Source organism: Glycine max, chromosome 9 (genome assembly GCF_000004515.6).
Source record: "Glycine max cultivar Williams 82 chromosome 9, Glycine_max_v4.0, whole genome shotgun sequence".
In the NCBI taxonomy this organism is placed as follows: Eukaryota; Viridiplantae; Streptophyta; class Magnoliopsida; order Fabales; family Fabaceae; genus Glycine; species Glycine max.
In genome coordinates this window covers 5,536,428-5,546,482 of record NC_038245.2, presented here as the reverse complement: position 1 = coordinate 5,546,482, position 10,055 = coordinate 5,536,428, and the positions used below count along the sequence as shown (strand labels likewise).

The following is a 10,055-nucleotide window of genomic DNA, read 5'->3' as shown; positions in this document are numbered from 1 at the left end:
AATTATAAATTAAATAAAAAAACTATTAATCCTGATGTAGTGTTACTGTCGTTGGAGATGTGTGCAGCAGTGGAGGTAGAAGAGCAGTGACAGATCCAGAATTTTTTTTAGTGGAGGTAAAAAATAGTCTAATATTTTTTCAAACAAAAAATTATATAAGCTTTATTAAAAATGGTAATAAAAAAATTAAAAACAGTAAAAATTAAAAGGATAAAGTGGATAAAATTAATATCAATTTATTCTCTCTTTTATCTTATACAACTATTTACATTCATCTTATTTAAAAATTATCTTGTGGGGCAAGATCTATTTTTTATGGGGGAAAAACATTTATTCAATATATTCAAGTAAAAAAATTTACTTTGTGGGGGCAATTTCCCCATTAAACACCATGTAGATCCGCCAATGTATAAGAGGTATTTGCAGAAAAGAGGAACATACTGTTTGAAAAATTAGAATTAATAATTTTTTATTCTATTTTTTAACAATTAATTGTTATGATTAATTTATAATTAGTTTAATAATTCAGTTAGTCATAACTATTTGTTAATAATATATCGGGAAGATCTAAATCACTAATTTATATAATTAGGGGATCAAAATTATAATTTAGTCTAAAATATATTATAAATTCTTACTTATCTCAATTATAATAACTATTAAACGTGGGTATAATTGAAAAAAAATAATATAACTTAAAAATTCTAAAATATCAATTATTTTAAAATATAAAAAAATATAACTTCAATATTATCATTGTATACCGAAAAAAGTTAAAATTGTACTTTTTTATTTTAGGTCATACACCACGAGTATCTCTCAATTTAATGGATCAAAGACTAATCTTATTCGCGGTGCGTGAGTCGTGACTGTTGTCGACCCTAGGAAATTTTACATCCGATAAAAGTTAAATATAAACTTTTTTACTAAATAAATCATACTCACTCATATGAACTCACTCATATGAACACAATGGATTGTTGAAAGTGTGTTCTACTTATGATAAATGGAAAAATTCTTCACGTTAAAACAAAAACGTCAAAGCAACTTTGATATTGGTTAACAGGACACACACTTAAAGATATGAAAAGAATATAGTACAGGTAAAGTGATTTATAAGTTGTTAAGAGGCCATGGGTTGGTTCCTAATCATATTCGTATCATGCCTTATACGCGAACCAAACTGTTTGAACGGTTTGGATATTTCTAGGAAGCATCAATCCACAAAGAGTCCAGAAACCAGACAACACAATCAACACTATTTATCCCAACACGTGAGTAAATCCCACCCTTCTCCTTCTCCTTCTCCTTCTCCCTATATATATACAAGTCCCAATTCCCAATAGTGCTCGCACCAGCCAACAAAAAATAAAACAACACATAATAAGCAAGCAAAACACACACAAAAGGAAATACCATATATTATACACAAACCAAACCATATATCTTATTCTATTTTCTCCCTCTCCACCACTCCCCTTCTTTCTCCTCCTCCTCAACCTTAATCATGGAGAATATTGGAGAAGAGTACAAGCATTACTGGGAGACCAACATGTTCCTCCAAACCCAAGAACTTGACAGGTAATAATAACAAGTAACCAATAACTAATGAATTAATAATCTCAAGCATATGTTATGTTATTAATTTAACTAACATATGGTGTTTTGATTTGCTATTTTTGGTCATGGTAGTTGGGGGTTGGATGAGGCCTTATCTGGGTACTACGATTCGAGTTCCCCGGACGGCGCTGCTTCGTCTGCGGCATCTAAGAACATTGTTTCCGAGAGGAATCGGAGGAAGAAGCTCAATGAAAGGCTTTTTGCGCTTAGATCGGTGGTACCTAACATTAGCAAGGTAACAAGGTTGATTAATTAATTAATAGCTAGCTAAAACTATTCATTTGGTGTGCGCATTTATAAAAATTGAATCGGGTAATTGAGAGTAGTGCTGTATAATCATGTAATTTGGCACCTTTCTCTTGTTGTGTGTGTGTGTGAGGCATATTTGCCTATTTTTTGGGTTTGTAATCAATAATGATGAATAGTGGTGGTGGTGTTGTAGATGGACAAGGCTTCGATTATCAAGGATGCTATTGAGTACATCCAGCACTTGCACGAGCAAGAGAAGATTATCCAAGCTGAGATAATGGAACTTGAATCTGGGATGCCAAGAAAGAGTCCAAGCTATGGTTTTGAGCAAGAACAGCTTCCTGTGGTTCTCAGGTCCAAGAAGAAGAGAACAGAGCAGCTATATGATTCTGTTACTTCAAGAAACACCCCAATTGAAGTCCTTGAGGTTAACCCTCTCTCTTAAATTATTATTTTGGTATGTAAAAGTAGATCAGATGAATTGGATTCTAAGGACTCACCAAGAGTGCTTACAAAGATCTTCCACTAACCATGATCTCACATTGATGATAGTGGGATTTGAACTCACATCCTTATGCGATATGAGTTTAATCCTTAGTGTCTGGATCAACCTTTGTTAGTCATTCAAGAGACTTGATGGTTAAGAGTATTGATCTCTCTCTTGTATTATTGATACTATAAAAATGATGTGGGGTATTGCTAATTTGTTATTTTGACATATACTATGAAGATGATGTGGGATATTGTTAATTTGTTCTTATTCATTTAAAAGCTTTGTTTGAATTTCTTAATTTTTTATTTTGATACGGTGGGTGCAGCTGAGGGTTACATACATGGGGGAGAAAACTGTTGTGGTGAGTTTGACATGCAGCAAAAGGACAGACACAATGGTGAAACTGTGTGAAGTGTTCGAATCTTTGAAGCTCAAGATCATCACTGCCAACATCACTTCGTTTTCAGGGAGGCTTTTGAAGACTGTCTTCATTGAGGTTAGTCTTCATGACACCACCTTCCTATTTTTCATATAATAATAATGATGATTCCTTCTCTTATGGTCACAATGTGACACATGATTAATACATGAGTGTGTTCGATCCTATTTTTAGGAAATTAGTTATAAAATTAAAAATATATATTTATTATAAAGATTATAAAAAAATGACATCATAAATTTTGATTAATATTTACTTTAATAGATAACTTTTTACATAAATCACTCGTTTTGAAAGATTAATCTTTAGTTCTCGACTACTTGGCTAGATTCATCCAAAATAGTTCCTTCTCTTTACTTTATTTATTCGCATTAAATTGGCTCTGGTGAATTGGTAGGTGTGTGAGATCTGGATTTCATTTTTTTACTCCTAATAATAAATGAACCCAATGTTATATTATATTTATATCATGTATGTATATTATATGGCACAAAATAAAGAAGTTACAGCTAGAATTAGGGCCTACATGCTTGGAAACTACGAGACCACTTTAGCTAAAGTGGAAGTGCGGAACACCCATTGCGAATAGTATTAGACTTTTCAGGGCATTCATGAGGGCTTTAACTAGAAATTCCGAGTAAAGCCAAGAGGTGTAATATACTCATATTCATGATAAAATTATTAGTGAAAGTCACAATAAAACTTATAGTTATTTTTTGAAATGGAATTTCAAGGAAATGACCTTTTGAATATTACAATTTAAACTTAAAAGAAGATTCTATTTCCTATAAACCATGCTATTTTTTATTATTATCCTTCAACTTAGTATATAAAAAATAATTCTGAGAAAAGAAAAAAAATCAAACTTTTTAATAAAATTTCTTACATAAATGAATATCGAAATTAAGTTTATATGTTTTTCTTTTAAATTTTTTTTGGTTCAAACCAACAAAATTATCTATTAATTAAAGACATGACCCTTTCTTGAGAAAGAAGTTTGGCTACTACTTATTTGGGGTCATCTCCTTTGTCTATTCCGTCAATACCAAACAAAATTTATGGTGTCTTAATATTTTGTCATCATTGTGATCTTTAACATATTTATAAAAGACAGTTTAAGCGGAGCATGATATTTATTTTGGATGTTTTTTAATCAAAATTAAAGCTTTACAATTTGTTGTTATTGTTATTAGAATGGGATTAAACCGGAAATTAGTGTGAAATCTCGTTTAGAAGAACAATAAATATCTAATAAGAAAGAACAATAAATCTAAATCTTGAATCAAAATCTTTCTACCAATCCCTTAAGATAAAAAAATAGGCTTAACTACTTTTTTATCCCACTATTTATCTATTTTATTCAATTTCGTCCTACTATTTATTAAATGTTAAATCAAATATCATTATTTTTAAAAGAACTTTAATGTAGTTTTTTCCATCTTTTAGTGATGATTTAAAATAGACACTAATTGTAAACAATAAAGATAAAATTGTACCGAAGGAACTATATTGAGGCTATTCTAAAAATAATGGAGCCTGATTCAATCTTTAGTTAATAGTGAGATAAAATTTAATAAAATGAATAAATATTGAAACCAAAAATGTCATTAAGCTTTAAAATATTAAATATTTTTTATAAAAAAATTAAGAAATTAATGCGTTTATTATTTATTTGATAGTTTCATTATAAAATATTAAAAATATTTGTAGGAAAATTTATAAGAAGATATATAATGTTATTCTTAAGGAATCATGGAACTGACCTATAAAAGAATTACGAAACATTATTTGGATTAGAAGTGAAATAGAAACAAAAGAAATACAATGAAAACGATGTGTTGTTTAGATGGATAAAAATGAGAAGAAAAAAAACTAAAAAAAAAATTCTTCATTTGTTTGGATGAATGGAAAAGAGAGTAGAAAAAATAGATAAATTACATAAAAATATTAATTTATTCCATTTTTATCTTAATACAAATTATTTATTATTTTTATATTAAAAATATTTAATTTTTAAAGATTAAAAAAAGAAAAATAGAGATTCACTAGATTTATCATCTTCTAATCATGATAAATACGGAAGAACTATGGAATTTGGCACTTTTCCTTGTCTATTTCTTTTTTAACCAAACAAGAGAAAGCTAAGTAATCTCTTTTATTTCATTCTTTTATGTTTCTCTTTTTCCTACATCACTCAATCCAAACATGGGATAAAATTGATCCTGAATTAAGTGTGTTTAATTAGGTGTTGAGTATTCATATTTATACTCATTTTTGCATCAAACACCCAAAAGAACATAAAAGTTAGTTATTGATGCTCTAGCATAATGAAATTCCATTTTTCATAGTGTATAACCAAACACATTATAAGTAAATCGAATTTACCAAATTTAATCAATTATTAAAAAACGCTTGCTCTTTTATTTTTTGTTTTTCTAGTTTGCAAAATAACATCTTGATTTGATCTTTATAGAGGCGTTTGGTAGGGGGGAAAATCACGTTTTTCAAGAATCATAGGTTAAAAAATGCCATCAAGTTTTCCAATGTCTCTCTTAATTTCCACTTCACAATAAATACATACATATCAGTGTTTTTTTTTTTTTTTTACTTGTATGATAAATGTGTAAATTAATTTCATTTTCAGCATGCTCCTTAAACATTGTCGCAATCAAATTTCATTTTGCCGTTTAGAAGGGAACAGGCCAAAAAACTTGGGAGGAATTTCTTACTATTAGGTCGTTGCATTGAAGTAGTAATAATAGTGCAATACCAAGACCTAATTTTGAAAACGTGTTTCTCATTGTTTTGTGAAAGAGGGATTTGTGTCATTCGGCGTGCCTCTCTGACCATGTGGCACCGTTTTCTTTTCTCTTTGGCGCACGTTCTTGTTGTTTTTCTTGTTCTAATTTAACCTAAATTCGATATAACACCTTCCTCCGCAGTGACTATGTCACTAACAGGCCCACACCAAAAGTGCAGGACAGTGTAGTCCAACTTGTGACTCAAACCAATCAAACAAAAACTAACATATGATTATTTCTCAGAGAATTCATTAGGGCTGAGTATGAATCGGGTTTGCTATGCTTTTTCTTGTTCATATTCGATCAAGTTACTTTTTTTAGATTTAAATATGACTTGATCAAGACCCAACATCCATGAAACAAGAAACATGTTTGATATATAACTTTTTCTTTAAGCATGAGATCATCATGGATTCTATCTCTAACTCATGCCTATGAGAAAATATATTTATTAAAAAATATTAATCATTTAAATAAATCTTAGTACCTCAAAAAATTAATCATTACCTTTTAATAAATAATACCTTGATTGAAAAAAAAAAAGACCAGGTAAGCTAACTTTTTTACACAATATATTAGTTTTAACATTATGTATAGTTAAATTATAGTAGAATTAAAAGAAGTAGAAAACTTAAAATAAATTTTTTTATTATAAATATAATATCATGTTATATAACATATTGACTATTAAATAAAATTTTTATTATTAATAAAAAATTGTTAAAAAAAAACTGATATTTTTCAACAGAATAATAAATATTAAATTGGGCTGGGCGGCACAAAATGTGATGTGAACCTATACTAAATAAAATCATTATAGAGGTGGGCGACCTATGATCTTTATGAAGGTGTTTGGTAGGGAAAAAATTCAAGTTTTTCAAGGATCATGCTTACTTTTATTTTAAACAAAGTCTTAAATTTAAGTTTTATAAAAAAATCATAACTAAAAAAAATCCACAAAAGATAACTAACTAAGTTTTAAAGTTAATGAATGTTTCACGTGAATATTATAGGAATTAAAAGAAAAACTCTAGTCAAACAAACTGTGGTTTGACAGAAACGCAAAACGAATTGTCGTTTAGCTTGTGTCTAATTGTAATTAGTTGGATTTGGATCCCAATCCCAAAACGTAGAAATTAAAGACCATAAAAGTGTCGTACTATATGTTAGCAGTGACAACTATTTCATTGTTATACGGTTTTGGTTTGGTTAGTCTGTCGTTTTTCACAGAAGAGAAGAGAGAGTGTGTTGATGAGGAACCTTCTTAATAGCCAAACACATAAACGTGTTTTTATATTTTAATTGAATTGAAAGTCAAATAATTCAAATGATCACACGGGGAAAACCATACATAAAAAGTAGTACTGCATATGATAATATTAATATTAATTATATAATTTTTTAATAGTTGCTTGAAAAGCTTGCTTGCTTGTGTTTGTTTGTTTGTTTGTTATTTGTTTATTTTATACAATTTTTTTTTAAAAGGTATTGAAAGAGAGTAATTGGAGAGAGAAGGTGAGACGTAAAAGAAAAAATATATATATATATATATATAATAAATAAAAAAATTGAAATAGCTTAGAGATATATTTTTAAAATTATTTTTTAAAACTATTTTATTTTTTTATTTTTATTTTTTTAGAAGCAAAAACAGTTTTCAAAAATAAGAAACGGATAAGTGTTTTTCTCTGTTTCCTTTGGATGTTCCAACGTCCAACCGTTATTTCAAGCTTTACGGCTGCAAATAATGCATTATTAAAAGGGTTTCTTTCCAATATTACTATTTGGAGGAAAAAGATATATTTGTTCACAAAACTAGCTTTTTAGGTGCATACACACACGTTTCATTGGTATTTTTTTTTTAAATGAGTAATATCTTTCATACTAAATAATACTTAGTTATATATTTAATTTTGTTTTAAGACATAAAAGTAAAATAGTTTATATTATGTATTTTTAAACAAGTGAGGTATTTTATTTTTCACAATGGTGACAATGAGATTTTGATTTAGAATATTGTACAAACTATCTAAACCTCTAATAACTAAACGGATTCTAGTGGGTATGTTAAATGGAGTATATTATAAAGTTTTCTTCATTAAAAGGAAACCTGCCGTCGCATTCAATATATTTATGTTCTTTCTTTGATGTCAGTTATTATTAATTTTAGAGTGACGGAACAAACTTACCCACCGGCAATAAATTAGACTTATTGTAACCTCATGAATGGAGACTTGCTCATTGATAATAAAATACTACTCCTACCAAACAATAATCATTTTTTTAATATATTTCTTTTAATCCTCCGATCAGAGAGAAAAAATGACCTGATTAATCCAAACTTTGATGGAAATTTAAGCAAAATGAAGAATTATTTTTATTAAATATCAAACTCAAATAATATTTAAATAATTCTATTGTTACAATAGAATATATGCTTTGACACGGAGGATTTTTACAATAAATTATTACAAAATTGATGATTATAATTGCATAGAGATCTGAGTCATAATATTGCACATAGATTATTATAATTTAATGTTTTTTAAATTATTGTAATTTATTTTATTTCAGAATTTTTCTTATATTCAATTTTAAATTTCTCAAGTGCTTTATACGCAAATAATAATTGGCGCTTTAAGAACATTTTTGAATAATCAAATGTGAAATTTGTTTAAAATATTATTAATATATCTTATTAATTTCCAATAAATCTTTAAGACGATATTAATAAAAAAAATTATTACAAATTCTTTGATCAGTACTACTAACCTTTTTATGTGTGTGTGTACTACTAACTTTTTATTATACAAGAGTCAAGAAACTTGTCTAATACTCTCATTTTACTTTTTTGGTGTATGTTGCTATACTTTTATGTGTATTTTTTTTCAGCAATAATACTTTTATGTGTATGATATTAAAGTGGGTTATCAATTATTTCTTAATTAACGTCAACTCCAAAAATTAATTATTTATCAATTACAATGATTGCATAACAAATATATAATAGAGTATTATTAAATATGACTAAAAAGTTCTTAAGTATCTATAACCTACCTTAGATAGAAATGCTTTGAGAAATATTATTTTTTTAAAAAAAGAAGTACCGCATTATCTGTCTTTCTAAAAACAATTCCAATATACTATAGTGTGGATGTGATTTTTGTTCTAAAATATATCGAGGTAGACGTGGCTGTTTCAAATTCAAGAATTATTTTATAACCGAGATAGTTCCTCAACTAAATTTTCAATATGCTGTACAGATGTCAACACCTAATTCTAAGAGCAAAAGTTTCAAATGCATTATTACTGTTACTATAATAATAATAATAATAATAATAATAATAATAATAATAATAATAATAATAATAATAATAATAATAATGGAAAGATAATACAGAAGGGTTGGCCTAGATAAGACCTAAAATAAACTTTTAAGAAAAATTTATATATATTTTTATCCTCATAAAATTAAAAATACATGTTATTTATTCTTACAAAAATATTCGTGTATTTTTCGTTCTCATAAAATTAAAATATGTTTTTTCAAAAAAAAATTATATTTACATCTATCATATCATAACTAATATAAAAAAATCATAGTTATAATTTTAGATATAACTGAACCTTACTCTTAGAAAAAAAAACACAATTAATTTTTTTAAAAGAATACTTAAAAATATTCTTCAAATGTTAGTTTCTAAGAATTTTTTTTTGAAAAAATCATATCAAACATAAGAATCCCAATAAAATTTTAAAGAATCTCCTCACAGTCATGTCCTTTCAAGTTATTTTGCACAAAAAAAAATTTATATAAGAGTTTTAAATCAATAGTAACAAAAGTCAAAATTGTGTATGATTATGAATGGGTAGCGGTCACATCAGCCAGTCCTAAGCATATTGATTATTTTAATCCAATAATATTAAGGGAATATATACCTTCTAATTATTTAAATCTTGAAGTAATTGAGAGCTGATAAATATTTAATTGTCTATTTTCAGGCAAATGAAGAAGAGAAAGATCATTTGCAGATAAAGATCCAGACAGCCATTAAAGCTCTTAATAATGACCCTTTAAGCCCCATGAGCATTTGAGGAAGAAAATATATAAATTGGGGTTCTCATTTTGGGGTCACTAGTATATAAATAGAAAGTTTAGGAACCGTGGGTTTTATAGGAGTTTCTCGTATTTGGTTTCGTTACCCCCTTTTTTTCTTCGCACTCAACATTCCCCTTAATCAGGACTCTTCTTCAACTTTATTATCAGGGAAAGTTTGCTAGTTTCATCCCCTTGTGTGCTTAGTGTATCAATTAATGTTATTCTTATAATAAAAAGTTCACTTCACATCATCCTGGATCTTTTGTTTTATTTTAGTTTTGAAATGTTTGTCATTGTAACATATCATAGCTTGGCTCTCTTAGGATAGTGAACATCATCAATGTAAAGGAATTT

General features: G+C 27.6%; 1 protein-coding gene across 1 annotated transcript; it reads left to right on the top strand.

Moving 5' to 3' along the window:
* The first annotated feature begins 1,351 nt into the window (after positions 1-1,351).
* Positions 1,352-9,952, top strand: LOC100817978 (transcription factor bHLH35-like). The gene is made up of 5 exons (NM_001253022.2): positions 1,352-1,581; positions 1,693-1,855; positions 2,063-2,296; positions 2,688-2,858; positions 9,605-9,952. The coding sequence occupies exons 1-5, from the start codon at positions 1,508-1,510 to the stop codon at positions 9,695-9,697; spliced, it is 735 nt and encodes a 244-aa protein (NP_001239951.1). The 5' UTR covers positions 1,352-1,507; the 3' UTR covers positions 9,698-9,952.
* Positions 9,953-10,055: the final 103 nt, after the last annotated feature.

What these genes read in the sequence shown, in the direction of transcription:
- LOC100817978 (NM_001253022.2), top strand. Translation starts at nt 1,508, where the DNA reads ATGGAGAATATTGGAGAAGAGTACAAGCATTACTGGGAGACCAACATG. An exon ending in CCCCAATTGAAGTCCTTGAG is followed by an intron (nt 2,297 to 2,687) that starts GTTAACCCTCTC and finishes CGGTGGGTGCAG; the next exon opens with CTGAGGGTTACATACATGGG. An exon ending in TGAAGACTGTCTTCATTGAG is followed by an intron (nt 2,859 to 9,604) that starts GTTAGTCTTCAT and finishes GTCTATTTTCAG; the next exon opens with GCAAATGAAGAAGAGAAAGA.